The sequence below is a fragment of the Crinia signifera genome, chromosome 1 (assembly GCF_055691185.1).
Source record: "Crinia signifera chromosome 1, ASM5569118v1, whole genome shotgun sequence".
NCBI classification, from domain to species: Eukaryota; Metazoa; Chordata; class Amphibia; order Anura; family Myobatrachidae; genus Crinia; species Crinia signifera.
The window spans coordinates 72,919,088-72,938,573 of record NC_139217.1 but is presented as its reverse complement, the minus strand read 5'-3'; the positions used below and the strand labels follow the sequence as shown (position 1 = coordinate 72,938,573).

Below are 19,486 nucleotides of genomic sequence, written 5' to 3'. Positions count from 1 at the left end.
TAATCTCAGCAGCAGCACACACCTACAGCATGTGCTGTGCTGACAGCAGGCTCAGCATGACCTTTCACGCTGTCAGTGAGACACTCATGCTGAGCCTGCTGTCAGCACAGCACATGCTGTAGAAGTGTGTGCTGCTGTTGCTACCAGGGAGGGGTCGGACCAGGGCCCCTGTGGGGCCCCACCAGCAAGCCTGGGCCCGGGTAATTAGTACCCGCTCCCCCTCCCTCTCGGCTGCCCTGGATGGCGGTCATGATTGCTCATCTGAGACTACATGGCGTCAGAATCCTGGCCTATCTGGACGACCTACTCCTAATGGCAGATTCACTAACGACGCTTCAAAATCACATCCAGTTGACATTGTCGGTGCTTCAGGATCACAGGTGGCTGATCAAATGGAAAAAGTCCAGTCTGGTCCCCACCCAACAGATAATCCACCTGGGAGCTTTGTTGGATACGCAGCTTCAGAAGGTCTTCCTCCCAGTCGACAAATGCAGGTCTCTTCAGGCATTGGTCCGGGAGTTCTTAGGCCGCAGAACGGTGTCTGTTCATTTCTGCATGCGACTTCTAGGCAAGATGGTGGCCTGCTTCGAGATGGTGCAATATGCCCAAAGGCACTCTCGGCCATTACAATTGGAGCTCCTTCGTTGTTGGGATCACTCTCCCGTATGCCTGAAGTCTCAGTTCCTGGTGATATCCAGAGACACCCGCCTGTCTCTTCTTTGGTGGCTGAACTCCACCCACTTAAGTCATGGAAGATCCTTTCTCATCCTCGACTGGGTTATTCTCACGAGGGACGCCAGCCTCAGGGGCTGGGGGGCCGTGGTGGAGTCCCACTCTTTTCAGGGCCGTTGGTCGGAGGCAGAAAGGAGGCTGCCGATAAACATTCTTGAGTTACGAGCGATCTTCCGGGCACTTCAAGTGCGGGACCTCTTCTGAATCACCGTGCAGTAAAGGTGCAATCCGTGGGGTGTATGGTCTATGTGTTTATGTTTTTCTTGTGCAAATGGTTACGGTAGTGGGGGGTGTAATGTTTTTGTGTATTTGTTCTTTTTGCGCAGCTAGGTATGGCTATGTGTCCCAAGGGAGAGGGAGGCGGGTCGTGGTGGGGAGGGGGGGGTGTGGGGTAAGGGGCGGGCGGTTGTTGGGTAGGTTGACATTGTTTGACTGGTTATGGTTAAGATTCTAACTTGGAACGTGAGAGGCCTCAACAATAAGGTGAAAAGATCGCTCGTTCTGAATCAGTGTAAACAGTTTGAGGCCGATATCATTTGCCTTCAAGAGACCCATTTATATGGTGACAAGGTGTTGTCTCTGAAACGCCCATGGGTAGGCCCGATATATCACGCCCCATACTCCTCTTCCTCTAGAGGGGTCTCTATCCTGATTAAAAAATCCGTGGTCTTCTCCTGTCGAACCCTAAAAGTAGACCCTGGGGGTAGATTTATTTTTCTAGATACTAGTATTAACCATGTGAATATCACTCTTTTGGTGTTGTATATACCTCCCCCCTTTTCTTTTGAAGTGATGAGATCAGCTGTTGAATTTGCCGCTTTGTTTCCAGATAATCACCTGATATGCTTAGGGGACTTTAACAATATTATGTCACTGCAACTGGACAGATGGTCACACTCGGATAAGGTTATACCCACAGGGCGGAATAGATTCGCTGATTTTATCAAGGGAGTGGGCTGGAAGGACCCCTGGAGAATGAGATATCCGGAGGCCTCCCAATTTTCATGCTACTCGGCATCCCATAGGGTTTTTTCCCGGTTAGATATGATATTAGTGTCAGACTCGCTTCTGAATAAAATTACTCATATAGAATATAAGGCCCGCGGCATCTCGGACCACTCTCCTCTGATTATGAAAATGGATCTGGTGGAGCAGTATGGATATAGGTACTGGAAGTTGCAACCGTTTTGGCTCACGCAGATTAGCATAGGGGAGATTGAATCAGAAATAGTGTCCTTTTTTTAATCCAACACGGGCTCCGCCTCAAATGCCAATACCTGGGACGCATTTAAGGCATTCCTTCGGGGGATCATAATTAAAAAGATCGCATATCTTAAAGGAGAACATCGTAAGACGGCACGTGAGCTGGAGAGCCGTATGTTGGATTTGGAAAAGGTCTATCTGGCTAGTAAACTGGAGATAGATAGGATTGAGTGGCAAAATAAGCAGATTGAATGGCAAGAATACCTGCAGGATGTAAATAATCGTAGGACTCACAAGGGTTCCCTCCAGCGTTATGCCGAGGTAGACAGAGCGGGTAAACTTATGGCACTACTATTAAGGGCAGACAGGCCGTCTAATGCTATAACTAGCATTAGAACGGATCAAGGGAGAATCTTGTCAACTACCCCTGAGATAGTGGACGAGTTCATTCGTCACTTTAAAAAAGTTTATCAGTCTGCTCGACAGGCAAGCGAGCAACAAATGAGCGCCTTTTTTTCTGAGGTAGACATTCCATCGCTGTCCGCAGAGTCCCGGAGCATGTTGGACGCCCCCTTCACTACAGAAGAGGTGGTGTATGCTATTAAAACCTTGCCTCACGGCAAAGCTCCGGGTCTTGACGGTCTACCGGGGGAAGTCTTTCAGAAGCTTGATAAGGTGTTGGTCCCGTATATTGTATCTCTCAGTCAGGGAATGTTGTTAGAGGATGAGCTCCCCCCCTCTATGGCTGAATCTGTCATAGTATTTATCCCAAAAAAGGGTAAGGACCCAAATAGTGTTGACTCCTATAGGCCAATTTCACTTATGCCCACCGATGCTAAGATTATCGCAAAAATTATGGCAAATAGACTAAGTTCGGTTATACAAGACATAGTGCATCCCGATCAAACGGGGTTCATGAGTGGGAAATCCACCATGATTAACATACGGAGGGTTTATTCCTACATACAGTATATGAGGGCTGAGGGTCTGAACGCAGTGGTGGCCTCGTTCGACGTGAACAAGGCGTTCGATTCCGTCGAATGGGGCTACCTCTGGAACACCCTTAAAGCCTTTGGGTTCGGCCCGGGTTTTATTAGTTACATCAAGTTAATGTATAGGGACCCTAAGGCAAGAGTATCCATAAATGGCTATACATCTCAGCCCTTCCATCTATACAGAGGCACCCGGCAGGGGTGTCCTCTGTCCCCGCTGATATTTGCATTAGCGATGGAACCTCTTGCCTGCTTACTTAGGACGAAACTGTATCATCAGCATGTAGGGAGTGATATGAGGTTTAACCTGGTCTCACTCTATGCGGACGACCTTTTAGTAGGCATAGCAGAGACTGAAGGAACCCTAGGCACAGTACTAGAATTATTAGCTAGCTTCGGCAATCTATCTGGCCTCATAGTGAATTGCTCTAAGTCCCACCTACTACAGATTGGTGAGGGGGGTGGAAGTTCGAGCGGGGTGGAGGGGGTGCTGGAGAGGGTAGCAGGTTTTAAATATTTGGGGGTCAAGATCTCAGGGAACTCGGAAGATTTTCTTAATGATAATATCATTCCAGCCCTACAGGAAACAAAGGCAAAATTTAAAGGCTGGTCTAAACTCCCACTTTCTGTGCAAGGCCGCATTAATCTTATTAAAATGGTAATCCAGCCCAGACTGCTTTACCTGTTCCAGCACTCACCCCTTTTTATTAAAGACGACTTCTTTAGAAGTTTGGATAGTATTATCTCCTCATTTATCTGGGGAAATAAGCGCCCCAGAGTGAAGATTGCTACCCTGTGTAGGGACCGTGATAAAGGGGGCTTGGCATTGCCACATTTTAAAAGGTATTATTTAGCCGCCCAACTCGCGCACCTGAAGACATGGTGCATGGAGGAAGGACAGTCTCTGGAGTTACGAAGGTTGACTCAATGTGTAGATCCTAATAATACACCAATGCAAATTCTGATAGCTGGGGTATCTCGTAGAAGAATTCCCCCCATTGTAGTGCAAGCCATCAAGGTGTGGAGGGCTGTTTGCCACATGGACAAATTCAGGGGGATTGATCCTGATTCATCTCTTCTTCTCATGCCCACAGCTCAAGGAATTATTGGTCAGCAGGGGGGGAGACTGTGGTCCCATTATGGTATATACTCCCTGGGTCAACTCCACCAGGAGAAGATATTTAAATCCTTTGAACAACTGCAGATGGAGTATGCCCTCCCTAGATCAATGTTTTTTAGATTTTTGCAACTCCGTAGTGCAATTTCTAGTTATAGAGGGGATGCAGAGGAGTGGTTAGTAGAAACCCCCATAAAGTTGAAACTGAGGCACCTATCATTACAGAAGTGTGTGTCAAAAATATACAAGTATTTGTCGAGTACTGCCCAGGAGGATGGGTTGATTGTTTTAAGACAGAAATGGGCCGTGGATATTCCAGAACTAGGAGAAGACGTCTGGGCGAAAGCATTAGCTTCCCCGAAAAAGGCCACAAACTCTATTCGCATACAACAAACCCAGTTTAATATTTTGCACAGGACCTATATGACCCCGGTTAAGCTCAAAAGGATAGGTGGCTCGGCTAGTGATATCTGCCCAAAATGTGGCGAGAGAGGGGCCACTTTCTGGCATTTGTTGAGGACCTGTGCAAAAATAAACTGTTATTGGGAAAAGGTCTGTTCGGTTCTAAGGAATGTGGGGATACCACAGACCCATCTCACTGATGTCAACTTGATTCTGGGGACTTGGCATTCGGATGTTATCCCTGGTGAGCAGCAGCTCCTAGGGATCCAATTAGCGGCATTGGCAAAGGTGGTTTTAGCACGGTATTGGATGGCAAAAGATGAGCCACCCCTGCCGGAATGGCTAGACCTGGTGAATCTAACATATGAGCACGAGAAGTATGTTTACGCCTCTAGAGGGCGCAGTGAGTTCTTCTGGGCCATGTGGAATTCATGGCGACAATCTGCGTATTTCCAATTTAAGGGTTGCCGGTAGCAAGGGAAAAGGGTATTAGTAGATGTAAATTTTTTATTTTTTATTTATTATTTTTTTTTGCAACATAGTATATAATAATATGGAATTGTTATTACACGACCATGGCAAGCTCGGCTATTATATCTGCTTCATAATGGGTTATTTTTTATTTTTAGTAAGCGGTACGACAAGTCCTTGTTTTGTTTTGTGTTTTGCACATATATATAACACGTTAGGAAATTTATAGTGTTACACTCATTTGGCTCTTGATAAGGAGCCATTTTTGGATTGCGCCCACTACGTTCAATTATTACTGTAAATATTAATATGTTTAAATAGAATAAGTCCACTTCAAGCCACAAGGATGTTTTTTTTTTTTTTTTTTTTTTTTTTTTCTCTTGTAACATAGTATATAATAAACATGGAATTGTTTTTTCACGACCACAGGAAGCTCGGCTATTATAATTGCATCATAATGGGCTAGTTTTATCTCTAGCAAGCGGCACGACAAGTCTCTGTTTTGTTTTGTGTTTGGCACATATGTATAACACGTTAGGAAATTTATAGCGTTACACTTATTTGGCTCTTGATAAGGAGTCAGTTTTGTATTGCGCCCTCTACGTTCAATTATTACTGTAAATATTAATATGTTTAAATAGAATAAGTTCACTTCAAGCCACAGGGATGTTTTTTTTTTTTTTTTTTTATGTTTTTTTTTTTTTTTTTTTTTTTTTTCCTCTCTCTTTTTCTTTGTTGGGAAATACCTGGGTGCCATAGCGAAAAAGTCCCCCCTCGCCCCCCCCCCACCCCGCCCACCCATCATTAAGAAAGCTGTTTAGTTGTACTTACTCCCCCCCTTGGGAAATGCCTAAATATTACAATCGTAGGGAGTCCCTAAAAAGTGTAGCTATCTGCGCAAGTGTCTTAGTGTGTCTTAACGGGGTGGAGAATGGTACACTGGCAATAATTGACATACGTTTGTACATAATACTTAAGCCCCCCGCGTCGTCTGTACGTGTTTTTCTAATCTCTGTCTTTTTGTATATCTGTATACATATCTACTCTGTATTTATTGTATTTTCTAATTATGCACGTGTATTTGTTAAATTTTAAAAAAGCTAAATAAAGACTCAAATTAAAAAAAAAAAAAGGTGCAATCCGTCAATGCCATGGCAGTGGCTTACATCAACCACCAGGGGGCACCCGCAGTCGGGCAGCAATGCTCGAGGTGTCTCAGGTCCTTCGCTGGGCAGAGAAGTTTCTTCTCTCGATCTCAGCTAAATACATTCCAGGCCTTCTCAACTGGAAGGCCGATTTCTCAAGCAGGCAGGATGTCCACTCGTCAGAGTGGTCCCTCCATCCAGAGGTATTTCACCAGTTGGTGGTACGGTGGGGTCAGCCTCAGATCGACCTATTTGCCTCACAGCACAACCACAAGTTGCCTTGTTACGGAGCACGCACAAAGGACCTGGGTGCGTTTCTAATAGACGCACTGGCAGTTCCGTGGCCGTTTCAAATGGTGTATCTCTTTCCTCCAATTGCCCTGCTTCAGCAGGTCCTTCAGGTCCTGGCCAAAGCGAGCGTGGTTAGCAGATCTCAAGGATCTCTCCCGCGCACCCCCGTGGCGTCTACCTCTACGGCCAGACTTACGCAAGGCCCCTGTCTTCATCCAGACCTTCCCCATCTGAATTTGATGGCATGGCGGTTGAGCGGTCGGTCTTAAAAGATAGAGGTTTTTCAGACCAAGTTATTCATACTATGATTTCTGCTCATAAACCGTCTACAGTTAGAGTTTACCACAGGGTGTGGCAGACTTATTTTGCGTGGTGTTTAACGCATCATTTGCCTCCTAGGCAATATTCTTTGTCAAGGTTATTGACTTTTTTACAAGAGGGACTGGATACAGGATTGCGTTTGGCATCCTTAAAGGTCCAGGTATCCGCCTTGTCTGTTTTATTTCAAAAGAGGTTTGCTCAGTCTTCTGCGGTTAAGACTTTCCTGCAGGGTGTTTTACACTTGCAGCCTCCTTATGTTTCCCCAGTTCACCCATGGGATTTGATTATTATTCTCAAGACTTTACAGAAGGCTCAGTTTGAGCCTTTGGCAGAGGCCGCTTTGCATTGGTTGACGTGGAAGAGGTTTTTCTCCTGGCCATCGCTTCGGCTCGGAGGATTTCGGACCTAGGTGCTTTATCAGTTAAGACACCTTTTCTAGTTTTCCACGAAGACCGGGCGGTACTCTGTACTCGTTTGGACTATCTTCCTAAGGTGTATCCAGTTTCCACTTGAATCAGGAGATTGTTGTCCCGGCCTTTTTGCCTTCTGGTTCTTCTTCCGAGGATTTGGATTTAGTAACTTTAGATGTTGTGCGTGCATCACGCCTTTATGTTCGGAGAACCAAGGCTCTCCGAAAAACTGATTCTTTGTTTATTCTTTATGATGGACGTAAGAGAGGCTGGCCATCCTATAAACAGTCCATTGTAGCAACAGAGAAAGGAAAGAATGTCACTATGTGGTGCACAAAGAGGTTGACTTAATCTAAAATCTAACTTTTATTAGGATTTTCTAAAATAGTAGCGAAGTATGAGACACAAACATCACAGAACATGAAACATAGAGTGACTTTAAAAAGGATAATATATCCTAATAGGTGTGACTACAATACTATTCTCCCCTTATTAGACTGTTTTTTTTTTTTATATCAGTCTCCACGTCAATATAAATTCAATCGGTGACTGGAGACTGTTAAAGCCGAGTCTGCCCACTCACTCCAAGCTGTAATTAGCTGTATGGAGTGTGCTTGTCAATCAGTGGCGGGTCCCGGGTTGGGGGTCCGCTCTCCAGTGCTGGTATGCGGGCGGTGTCCGATGTGAGCTGCCACTATCACATTCAGACCACCGTTTTGCCGCAGCAACTTGTTGTGACTCCCTACTCCCTTCCCCCCATACCAATGTATATATTATTGTGATCTATCTACAGCCGCATCTCTGCCTCACCAGCGTGTGCCAGTCGCCACTGGACACGCCCAGCCAGGAACGCAGTAATAGACGTCAGCACTATCCTGGAACCGGTTAAACGGGCTCTAACCCCCGGCGTACTACTCCTAGACGCCGCGGCTTAACCTGTACTACAGCGGGAGGCGATCCGCGGCTCCGTGCGGTTGCGGCAAAACGGTGGTCTGAATGTGATAGTGGCAGCTCACATCGGACACCGCCCGCATACCAGCACTGGAGAGCGGACCCCCAACCCGGGACTCGCCACTGATTGACAAGCGGGCGCACACTCCATACAGCTAATTACAGCTTGGAGTGAGTGGGCAGACTTGGCTTTAACAGTCTCCAGTCACCGATTGAATTTATATTGACGTGGAGACTGATATAAAAAAAACCAGTCTAATAAGGGGAGAACAGTATTGCAGTCACACCTATTAGGATATATTATCCTTTTTAAAGTCACTTGAAGTATATCATAATAAAATAAATATGTGAGGGTAATCTCTATAAAACATTGTTATACCTGAACCTGTGCGACTGTTCTGATCCCCTCTCCCCCCGATTCCCCCCTAATCTGTCTTAAACAGTCCATTGCAAGATGGATCAGAATGGCTATTCGTCAAGCCTATCTTTTCTAGGGTAAGCCAGTTCCGGTTTCCGTTAGAGCCCATTCTACTTCTACAGCATCTGGGCGGCGGGCCGGGGTGCTTCTGCTGAGCAGATTTGCAGAGCAGCTACCTGGTCTTCTGTACATACATTTATCCATTTTTACCGGTTTGATTCCTTCGCCACTGCTGATGCAGCATTTGGTAGAGGAGTCCTCAGTGCAGTTAGGGAGCGTTCCCACCCTTGAGGGACTGCTTTAGGCTGAAGGAAAAAACAGGAATTTTGGTCTTACCTGTTAATTCTGTTTTTCTGAAGCCATGGTGGATCACTGGGCGCCCATCTCTGTCTTGTTTCTTCAAGACTCTGGTATTGGGGTGTGTGTATGTGTGTGTGGGTCGGCTTCGCCTTTTTCTGTTCCTTGGGCTTTGGTAGTAAGTAAACTGATTAGCCTGGGGCAGGGCAGGGTATTAAGGAGGCCATCCCAGCTGCACTCTCAGAAGTTTAACTCCTTGGTGCCTGGTCTGGAGGACCTACAATATCCCATGGTACCAGTGATCCACCATGGCTTCAGAAAAACGGAATTAACAGGTAAGACCAAAATTCCTGTTTTCATAGTAGATTCCCCCCTCAGCAGCTTGTTTAGAGAAGCCTGCACAGGTCAGTGAAATCCATACTAGCTTCTCTGAACACCAAACTTGTGGTTAGTTATAGAGACCATAAGGCAGGGGCAGATTAAGCCTTCGGGGGGCCTGGGTCACTGTAGACAGGGGGGCCCCCTCCCACTTGTCATTACTGGCATGGGAGAATATTACACTGTCAAAACACAGAGTAAAGGCAGTATAAACTTGGTCAATGGGTAACTGCAGGGTGGGGGATTGAGATATATATATATATATATATATATATACATACATATACACACACACACACAACACATGGAAAGCCTGTGTTTGTCCCTCTGTACATCCTCTGTAGGAGACCTCATAGGCTCAGCACTGCCTCTGATTAAAAACCCTCTCATGACGAGACCGCTGCTGCTGTTGTCTTGCATGGGCCTGAGAAGCATGTGATGAGCTCCATCAATCACAGCTCAGCACAAGCTTCTCAGTCACTGCCCTTATGCAAAGTCTCATGGGTCAACTCGCAGTAATGCACTGCACTTGTGCAGTCTGTGTGCCTTGGCTCCCGATGCTCAGCTCCATTAATCATTGTCAAATTGGCAGATAGGCGAAGCTGCAGCAGTACCCCACTCCCATGCACAAAACCTTTAGCTAAAAAATATAACAATTTAAAAAAAATACATGCTGACAACATGGAGCCCTAGATAAAGGGTGGTCCAGGAGTACTGACCAACTGTGCGCCCCCCCCCCTTAATCTGCCCAGCCATAAGGGTTATAATGGTGTTATTTTTTGAACCCACTGGATGCCTACTTAGACTGAAGAGGACCTGATCTATGCTAGAGAGTACTTGGAAAAAGAGATTTAGAATTGTTACAGGGATTGTAGATGAGTATGTTTGAGTGTGCAAGAGTTTTATTAAAGTTATAATATCACAGTGTGTGTGTACTGTGTTTTATTAAATATTCACTTTACAGGGGAACTATAAAGATGGAGCAGCTCCCATCGGCTGTCTCCTGGCTATAGAATGGCCCCCGCCCCAAGGGGGCGTGCGTGCGCAAGAAGCTTGCGCACCCCATTCCGACAGAGCCCTCCACCGCCCTCTGCAGCTCCGCCGATGCCCCCCCCAAGCTGCCCACAGCTCCCTCCTAACCCTGCTCATATTCCTGAAGTAGAGACGGGCAGGGAAAGTGCTCCACGCTGCACTGTTGATGGGGACACGCATGCGTGTGAGATGCTCACGCGTCCCCGTCAGATGGAGCGCTTATCCGTCTGGCGACTCCCAGCGATGGCTGAGAGGCGCTCCATCTGTAGATACCAGCAAGCCCTTAATGCCAAGAATGCTGGTACTTGTGGTTCCTCATCCTGCAATCCTTCCTGTAAAATATATATTTTATACAACCAAAACTAAACTGTCAGACTATCAACTAGACATCCACCTAGAAGGGGGACCCCCTTTTTTTTGGGGGGGGGGGGGGCATTCCCCCATGGCAAGGGCTTACTAGATAGGGGGATTTAATTTTATAGCCAGCGGACCAATGCAAGTGTGTTTACTGGCTGTGGCATTACCTCCTTGGTTAGTGGAACATTGTCCTGGTTTACGTCTTTTTCCTCTGAATTTTTGAAACCAGGACTGGTCCAAGAGCCCAGTAATAGTTCTTAAAATAGATGGGGACCAAACATTTTTTATGCCCTGTATTTTTAAAACCAAGCTTGAGCTGGTTATGCTAAATGTTTTAGTTTAAAAAAAGCAACTAAATGTTTTTGTTGTAAAAAAAGCACCTGTGTTTAATCTTGGGCAAATATGGGTGAGAAGATGCAATTCCTAGTAAATTTACCCCTAATAGTTAGGGGTGAAGATTGCAGCCTCCTGATGTGCAAAGCTATAATCAAATAGTAGATAAATGGGAATTTTTATAGAAATAAGGCAAGCGGGTTTATTACTTATTGCTTTTTTTTATATTTGCAGCACAGTCCAACATTCAAATAGGGGAGCCAGTGAGTCCGTTTGGAATGGCAGTTGGTGAGGCTCCCCTATTTGTATTTTGGACTGTGCTGCAATCCCACCTCTGGAGCCGCAACTGTTTGGAAGTAATTAGGAAGATTACTGTGAGATTTTTTATTTATTTATTATTCAGAATATTTTAATTCCATTACATAGATATAGTTTAGACTGTATCCAATTTGTTACTGATATGCAATGTTTTAAATACATGGCTTTGGGAAAAAAAGTAGAAATCGTTACCTTATAACCTGGGTGTTGACCTTTGTATTGTGGATTGAAAAACCGTGAATCCGGAACAGTGCTTTGAATTTCAGCCCAGTTTTTCACAGCCGTGTGCGCAGTACTTTCCAATAAACTTTTCAACTAAAACCAAAAATAATAGTTTGATAAATTACAAAAAAAAAAAAAAAACATTTATCCAAAATGTGAATATGAAGTAACTGCACATGCTGTCGTGATGTGTAATATGCATTAAAGTGTACAGTCATGTGTAGGATGAGCAGTAGTGTAGCAATAGCCCCCACATGCTTGGATGCACTCTGTGGCTTATGGGTGCTGGGGGTCTAAAAATTTTAATTTACCCTTGCAAAATGGCCGCTGACTCCTTTAGCACCTATAATATCGGTCTTCTATGAGGCGGAGGAGGCCACTTTGGGAGGGCCATTTTCATTTCTGGCAGGCACGTCGGGACCCCATCGCCAGTGGCGGGTGGATTTAGAATGGAGAATGGAATCCCCTGACAATGAGCAGGTAAATGTGTGTGTGTGTGTGTGTGTGTGTGTGTGTGGGGGGGGGGGGATTGTGACACATAGTTATGCTACTGAGGTTGAGCAAAGCAGTTTAGATTTAAGGAGCCTTGGTGGACAAAACAGGGTACTTATGTAGTAACTGGGCTGCCGATTTCTAAATCGGGTCGGATCGGGAGATCGCATCGCATGCGACCATGCGATTCGATGCGATGCGATGCGATGACCCGATTTTTCCATAGGAATCAATGTTAAAATGGACTGAGTCCATTTTAACATGGAATTCAATGGGAAAAATGGGTCCTTTTCATACCCCTACTATCCAAGTGGGCATGGAGTTGGATATAAACCTGTGGCGAGCGTAGCGAGCCACCGAGCCCGAAGTGTGGCGAGCGAAGCGAGCCCCGCGAGGGGACGAATACCGTCCCCTCGCGGGGCTCGCTTCGCTCGCCACGCTTCGGGCTCGGTGGCTCGCTACGCTCGCCACAGGTTTATATCCAACTCCATGCCCACTTGGATAGTAGGGGTATGAAAAGGACCCATTTTTCCATAGGAATCATTTTAACATTGATTCCTATGGAAAAATCGGGTCATCGCATCCGATATCGCATCCGATATCGGATGCGATGCGATGCGATATCGCATCGCATCGCATCTGATTGTATGCCTTAACTTAAGGCATACAATCAAAAAATCGGCAGCCCAGATACTACATAAGTACCCAAAACAGTTGGTTAAAATAAAATTACAGTTACTTTCCTCATTCCCTCTCTCACATGTGATTATTTTCTGTTATTCACCACAGTTTACTAACAATTACACCTCACTCTCACAGTTACCACTTACTCAGTTCACTTCTGATTAGCAAACTCTTTATTTACAATCTCACTCCTTTGTTCTACACACCAGCTAAGATGCTGGCGTCGGAGGCTGAACGCACTGGAACCAAATTGTATCGCTCATTTGGGTGCCATTGCGTCACTGTGAACAAGCCAATAGGCGAAACGTGTCATAGACGCCTCTGACACGCCCCCAACCCGAGCCTGGACGCAGTAACGATCGGAGAGGAAGAAATCCTGTCCACGCAACCCGCCCTTGCATGCCAGGTACCCGCAGCACACATCGGGTGGAGATAGCTTTCACCCCGGCTCTACGCCACACCAGTGGTGGTATACAGCAGTCACGATCCACTGATCGCGGCTAGTTTGGACACACCACTTAGCGGGCGCCGGTACCAGTGAAACTCTCCCCGGCTGCTGTCTGTGCTGCCCGATAATACACATAGCAGCACACATCCATTCCCCTTTACCCCTATCTCTCACGTGGCACTTTTTCATGCTTTATTTCTGCAGTACCACACACTTACTATCGTCTTCATATCTGTGCATATACATGCACTGTTGGACAGCCAGTTGTGTACTTGCTGCGGAGCAATCTATGTGTTTAATTATTGAATTTCTGACTTACTGCTTAGCAATCTAGTTGGTTTCTGCCACTGTACTATCAATTTTCTGTTTATTCACCGCAGAGCAATTAATTTATCTGTCCATATAGGCTTCACAGCCAGCAATTGGACGCTGATACCTGTACCAGCCATCTGTTTAACAGGCATTTTAATGTATAAGAAGTGTTTTTTCAACCTGAGATACCATTGAGTAGCTTATCATTTAAAACTTAAAACCCTTTTTGTACCGTATGTGTCGTGTATCTGGGGATTCTTAGTTTGCCTTTTAAGCAACCAGATCCCTGCCCACCCAGGGCAACAGCCCACACCTCACTGTATGTATCCATGAGAATAAGATATACTTTCTTAATACACTTGTTTACTCTTTCATAAGAACGTACCTAGTACATATGTGTATTTAACACGCAGCAGACTCTATCTAAGTTGTGGTAGTGTTTAATTAACTCATGTGCCGCACTTGCAAGTCTTAATCATCTTACCGATATTCACCCACATGCATGTTTCAATTTCCATGCATTCTTACTTGTAAAATATTTTCCCTTGGGTGTAATCTGGCCCTCAGTGACACCAATACTGAGATCAGATACATTACTCCAGTTTGGAGACTTGGGTACACTCCTACAAAACTCTTTTTCCCCTCATTCTGCTGGAGTTACGGTGACATCCCTATCACTCTCAATCGCCATTCGATGTCTAAATGACAGATAGTGAATAGCAGAAGAGGGATTCCACGACACCCACATCCTTATCTCAATCTCCCCTGTCTACGCTGCTCTCTCATTTGTTGCGGGTATCCCTGATCTCTCTGCAATGCCATTGGCAACAGAGGATTAGGTGTTATTTACATCAAAAAGCAGAAGCACATATAAGTCTTCTCATGACCCAAGTATGATCCCATCCATTGGTGCATTTACTGCCATACATCACTGGTACGCCTGATTCCCATTCCGAACTCGGAAGCTAAGCAGTGATTGGCCTGGTTAGTACTCGTAAGGGTGACCAACGGGGAATACCAGGAGCTGTAACACACCGGATTGCAGAAACTACTTGGTCAAGGAGCAAATCATCTCTGCATATCTGATCCGCCTTCTTCCAAAAATTTAAAATACTAACAGCTTTAAGATTTAGATAAATTATATCACAAAGGCCACCGACACAAGGGTTGAGTGTCACGCGTCAAAAGTACACTTCAGTGAGAAACTTGGTCGGGGAATTTGTCCGATCCATTTAACTTACCCTAACAGTTTCCACATATTTTCTCACTTAGGCCCTTATTCTGATCGGTTCGGAAACGGCCGCATGCGGCCGTTCCGCCGATGTTTTCGCTCTGCGCATGTGCAGAGGGCACTCTGCGCATGTGCAGGCGAAATCGCCGCACACTTTTTTTGTCCGCCGCAAAGGGGGCGGATAGGGGCGTGAGGGGCTACTTAGCCTCATTTCCCTATGCATACGCCCCGCGTTTCATGGGCGTTCCCATGCAAACGCGGGGCGTATGCATGGTAATGAGGCCATGACGCGCGTGTAGGGGGCGGGCAGCTGACATCGCCGGATGTCAGCTGCCCGCCCCAATACAAGATTTCACACGGACAAGTGTCCGTGTGGTCTTGTGTTGCGGGACCTGGTGGAGCGTGCGGCCCTGCATTCGATGTTCGGCGACCATCGAATGCAGGGGCTGCTCCCACCATGGAGGAGGCGTATCCCCGTCCACTTTCATACGGATCGCCACATATCCGCGTACGGACGGAGGTGGCGATCCGTACGCAAGGCGGGGATCAGAATAAGGGCCTTAGTGTGCTCAATCGAATCATTTTCGCCACCAAGAGTTCATTTTGTGACTATTATCCTATTTGCATCATGGTCATTATGTTTATTGTTATTTTTATTACTATGTGTCATGCGTACTGATATTTTAGCATAAGTTCTTTAATAAAAGTTATATTTTAAAACATTCAATCCATTTCATTGTATAAGTGTGCCCCAAAAACCCCTTTGTTCTCCCTTTGTCATCCTTGTGACAAAATATTTTTTCTTGCCATCTAGTGGCTGCCAGCAATAAAAAAATTTAAATACAGACCAGTGTGTTTATACCAGGGGTGGCAAAACTGGCCCCCGATATCTACCAACAGTTCTTGTTTCCAGGCACCCTGTGGTTCTATAGTAGGAATGAATGCAGCATGTATAAATATTTGACAGTTAGTAATGACTACACCTGTGCACCAGCTAGGTGGTCTGGAACACATGAACTGATAGGTAGATCTCGAGGACCGGTTTGGCCAGCCCAGGTCTATAGCATGAGATAAAGCATCTTACCTGTCCATTAACAGCATTTCTTATACATTCTTCAAGATTTTCTTTTAATTCATTTAAAAGATCTTTATTTTTCTTTAAAAATTCAGATTCCTGTGTAAAACTGAAACGAATACAAATGAAATGAAAGTGTGATGATTTACTGTTTATTGGGTTATCTAGAAGTAGATCCGTTTTCAAATAATTTTTATTTTATTTATAAGATACCTGAATCCAGAAATTAAATTATTTGGTACTTGTTTCCTAGCACGGCGCCCGTCGTGGTAGATCGCATACCTTAAGTTAAGGTAACTTAAGGTATGCGATGGACGCGATTTTCTATCAATTACCGGGCTTTATTGCCGGCAATAAGAAAATCGCGTTGATCGCGTCCATCGCATGACATTATAAATGGCATGCGATGCGACCGACGCGATCAACGTGCTTTTACATAGGGCTCAATGTTAAATGAGCTTTCAATGTTAAAATCGCGTTGATCGCGTCCAGCGCATGCCATTATAATGGCATGCGATGCGATCGACGCGATCAACGCGATTTTACATAGGGAACAATGGAAAATGGGCCAATGTGCCCAATTTTTCATTGTATATGCACCCTCATGGGATTTAAGTATGTGAAATGTCCACCCATTGTTAACACCACCCCACTATTGACGCCAACCCAAAGCGTGGCGAGCGCAGCGAGCCCACGTGGGGCGGCGGTACGCGTCCTACGACCTTTTTATACCCCCATTATCCACGTCGGCATGGAGTTGATTTTATAAAGTGTGGCGAGCGCAACGAGCCACCGAGCCCCGCGAGGGGACGCGTATGCCTGTGAAGTTATGCGCGTCCCCTCACGGGGCACGCTGCGCTCGCCACGCTTCGGGCTCGGTGGCTCGCTGCGCTTGCCACACTTTATAAATTCAACTCCATGCCGACGTGGATAGTGGGGGTATGAAAAGGTCGGAGGACGCGTACCGCCACCCCTCGCGGGCTGGCTGCGCTCGCCATGCTTTGAGCTGGCGTCAATAGTGGGGTGCCGTTAACAATGGGGGGACATTTCAGCCATGAGGGGGGGTATGCAATTAAATTTGGGGTTTGGGGGGCTTTTTACATTGGGCACAATATAAAATTGGGTCTCAGGGACCATTTTACATTGATTCCAATGTCAAAATCGCGTCCATCGCATGCGATTTGGTTGATTGCAGTCCAGATCCTTGAGATAAAAATCGCTGGCGCTGTGCTAGGAAACAAATACCAATTATTTACTTAATGTAACTTGGTGTGAGAATAAGCCTAAGTCACTTCATTGGGGCACTTTGAATACAGATTGAGGCTCAATTGCATTTAGATGTACAAGTTCCCCATATCAAAATGATATATAAGACACCCATTTGAGCAGAAAAAGACCCAAAAAAGTCACTCAGCGCACACCAAGTCAAATGGAACTGTTTGGAGCACTTCAGCAGCAGTGTATGTGGACACATCTGTATATAGAGGGATTATGTTTATCGTTGATGTGGTCTCTAAATTATATATATTTTGTTAGTATGTTATCTACTTTAACATTTTCAAATTAAGCAGTGGCCATAATATCACAGCACTACTAACCAGCAAAGCCACTGAGCATGTGCAGAGCTTGGAAACACTTGAACGGGTTTGAATCCAGAAAACTGAGTTGGAGCCGGTGAACTTGGAATTTCTCAGAAAGAGCTTGGAAGCATTTGAGGCAGAAGAGGGGCCTAATTCAGGTTGGCTCAGTAAGCAGCAGTTGTCCGCTGCTTAGCGAACAACTTAACACCACCAAACAGATAAGTTGCATGGCATTTGGCACATTAAGGCCCTTATTCAGATCTGATCGCAGTACAAATTTGTTCTCAAAATGGGCAAAACCATGTGCAGTGCAGGTGGTGCAGATGTAACATGTGCAGAAAGAGTTAGATTTGGGTGGGGTGCGTTGAAACTGAAATATAAATTGCAGTGTAAAAATAATGCAGCCAGTATTTACCCTGCACAGAAACAAAATAACTCACACAAATCTAACTCTCTCTGCACATGTTACATCTGGAGTGCACCTGCAGTGCACATGGTTTTGCCCATTTTGAGAACAAATTTGTACTGCGATCAGATCCGAATAAGTGCCAAATCGTGTGCAACAAGCCAGACCTGTGTATGGGGACCTTTACTGTATTTTCTATGAGCCGTAGAAAGGAAAAACTGAAATAGCATACAAAAGAAATTGTTTCATAAGCAATAAAAACAAAACAAAAACAAAGACCCATTCTTGGTAAGAATTGTATATAATGTATAATAATACATACTCTATATTTTGGGGCACAGAACCAGCATCAGCCTCTTGTCCATCATTTGTTTCAACTGTGTGGCTTATCTCAAAGTCTTTCAGCTTGCTTTCAATCTGTTTTATATGGAAAGTATGAGAACAATCAATAGCACGGCATGTAGGGCGGAGTCAAATTGTAGCTACGGATGTAAATTGAGAAAAATTATATTTCTAATGCTGGGTACATAAAGGGCGATTCCAGTCACTGACGATATTGTTAACGGTATTGGGCAGTGACATCACGGAACCGCGCTCAGTACCTGCATCACTGACTAGAATGGTCATTAACGATGCATGGGAGTGCACACTGTTACATTGGCCCTTATTCTGATCGGTGCGGTAATGTCCGCGTGCGTTCGGCCCGCCGATGTTTTGTGTCTGCGCATGTGCAGAGGCGTCTCTGCGCATGTGCGAGCGGGGCGTACGGCCAAATCCCGCATGATATGTGAACACTCCGAACAGGGGGTGGAGAGGGGCGTGAAGGGCTATTTGGGCTCATTACCATATGCATACGCCCCGCGTTTCATGGGCGTTCCCATGAAAACGCTGGGCGTACGTATGGTAATGCGGCCGTGACGCACGTGTAGGGGGCGGACATATGACATCGCCGGATGTCAGCTGCCCGCCCAGATCCCTGCTTTTGCACGGAAAAATGTCCGTGTGGTCTGAGGTTGCGGGAGCTGGTGGAGCACTCGGTCCTGCATTCGATGGTCTGCGACCATCGAATGATGGGGGAGGTTCCCTGAGATGGAGGAGGCGTATTCCGTGAAAAATACACGTGCGGTCCGTTCGGACAGCTTCTTACCGCATACGGACGGAGTTGGCGATCCGTATGGAAGGCGGGGTTTCGCACGCACGGTCCTGGCCGCATATTCGGATCCAGCCGCACCGATCAGAATAAGGGCCATAGTTACATAGTAGGTAAGGCTGAAAAAAGACTTGCGTCCATCTAGTTCAACCTGGTCAAACGATATTGATCATACACACTAGACGATAGGCGTGATATATCGTTAACATTATCAGTATCGTGCACATCATTAATTATATATTAGAATTGATAAAGAAAAAAATAGATTGATTACATTCATGTCATTGCACATGCCTAGGAACTACTGAAAAAACATTATTATTTTAAAACTTTTACTAGTAGCTATAAACTATCATATGCGGTCATTCAGGTTACTCCTATCTCATCCACTCATGCTTCCAAGTTCTTCAGGATTGTCTTCCCTTCAGGAATGGCTGGGAGGCTCCACTGGGAAGGTGGGCAAGTCTCCCGCTTGCTGGCCAGAGCCCCGCTGATACAATTACTACAAATTGCGGGTCCGTGTAGAGGGAACGGGGCTAAAATTAAGTGGTAGCGGCATTTCACGTTATTTGACCTAGAAAGTTCTCGGGAATGCCACTGCCTGCGCTCCCTCCTGCCAAGCAGTGCTGCTGAACACTGAGCGCTCAGCTTCAGCAGCTGCCCGGTCCTGCCTCCTTTCCCCAAATGTGTGCATTGTGACTTTGTAAAGCACATGCTG

General features: G+C 45.7%; 1 protein-coding gene and 1 pseudogene across 1 annotated transcript in view; one reads left to right on the top strand and one right to left on the bottom strand.

Annotated features, from left to right (window-relative positions):
- The window catches only part of LOC146041984 (uncharacterized), a 179,940-nt gene that overhangs the window by 27,291 nt on the left and 133,163 nt on the right, over positions 1–19,486 (bottom strand). Inside the window, exons 16-18 of the mRNA XM_083161909.1 lie at positions 17,941–18,035; positions 15,642–15,741; positions 11,361–11,483 (exon numbers count right to left, since the gene is read on the bottom strand). Of these exons, the coding sequence (XP_083018035.1) occupies positions 11,361–11,483; positions 15,642–15,741; positions 17,941–18,035 (318 nt within the window). The remainder of the gene's footprint in view (positions 1–11,360; positions 11,484–15,641; positions 15,742–17,940; positions 18,036–19,486) is intronic.
- On the top strand, positions 14,240–14,359 carry LOC146040296 (5S ribosomal RNA; annotated as a pseudogene).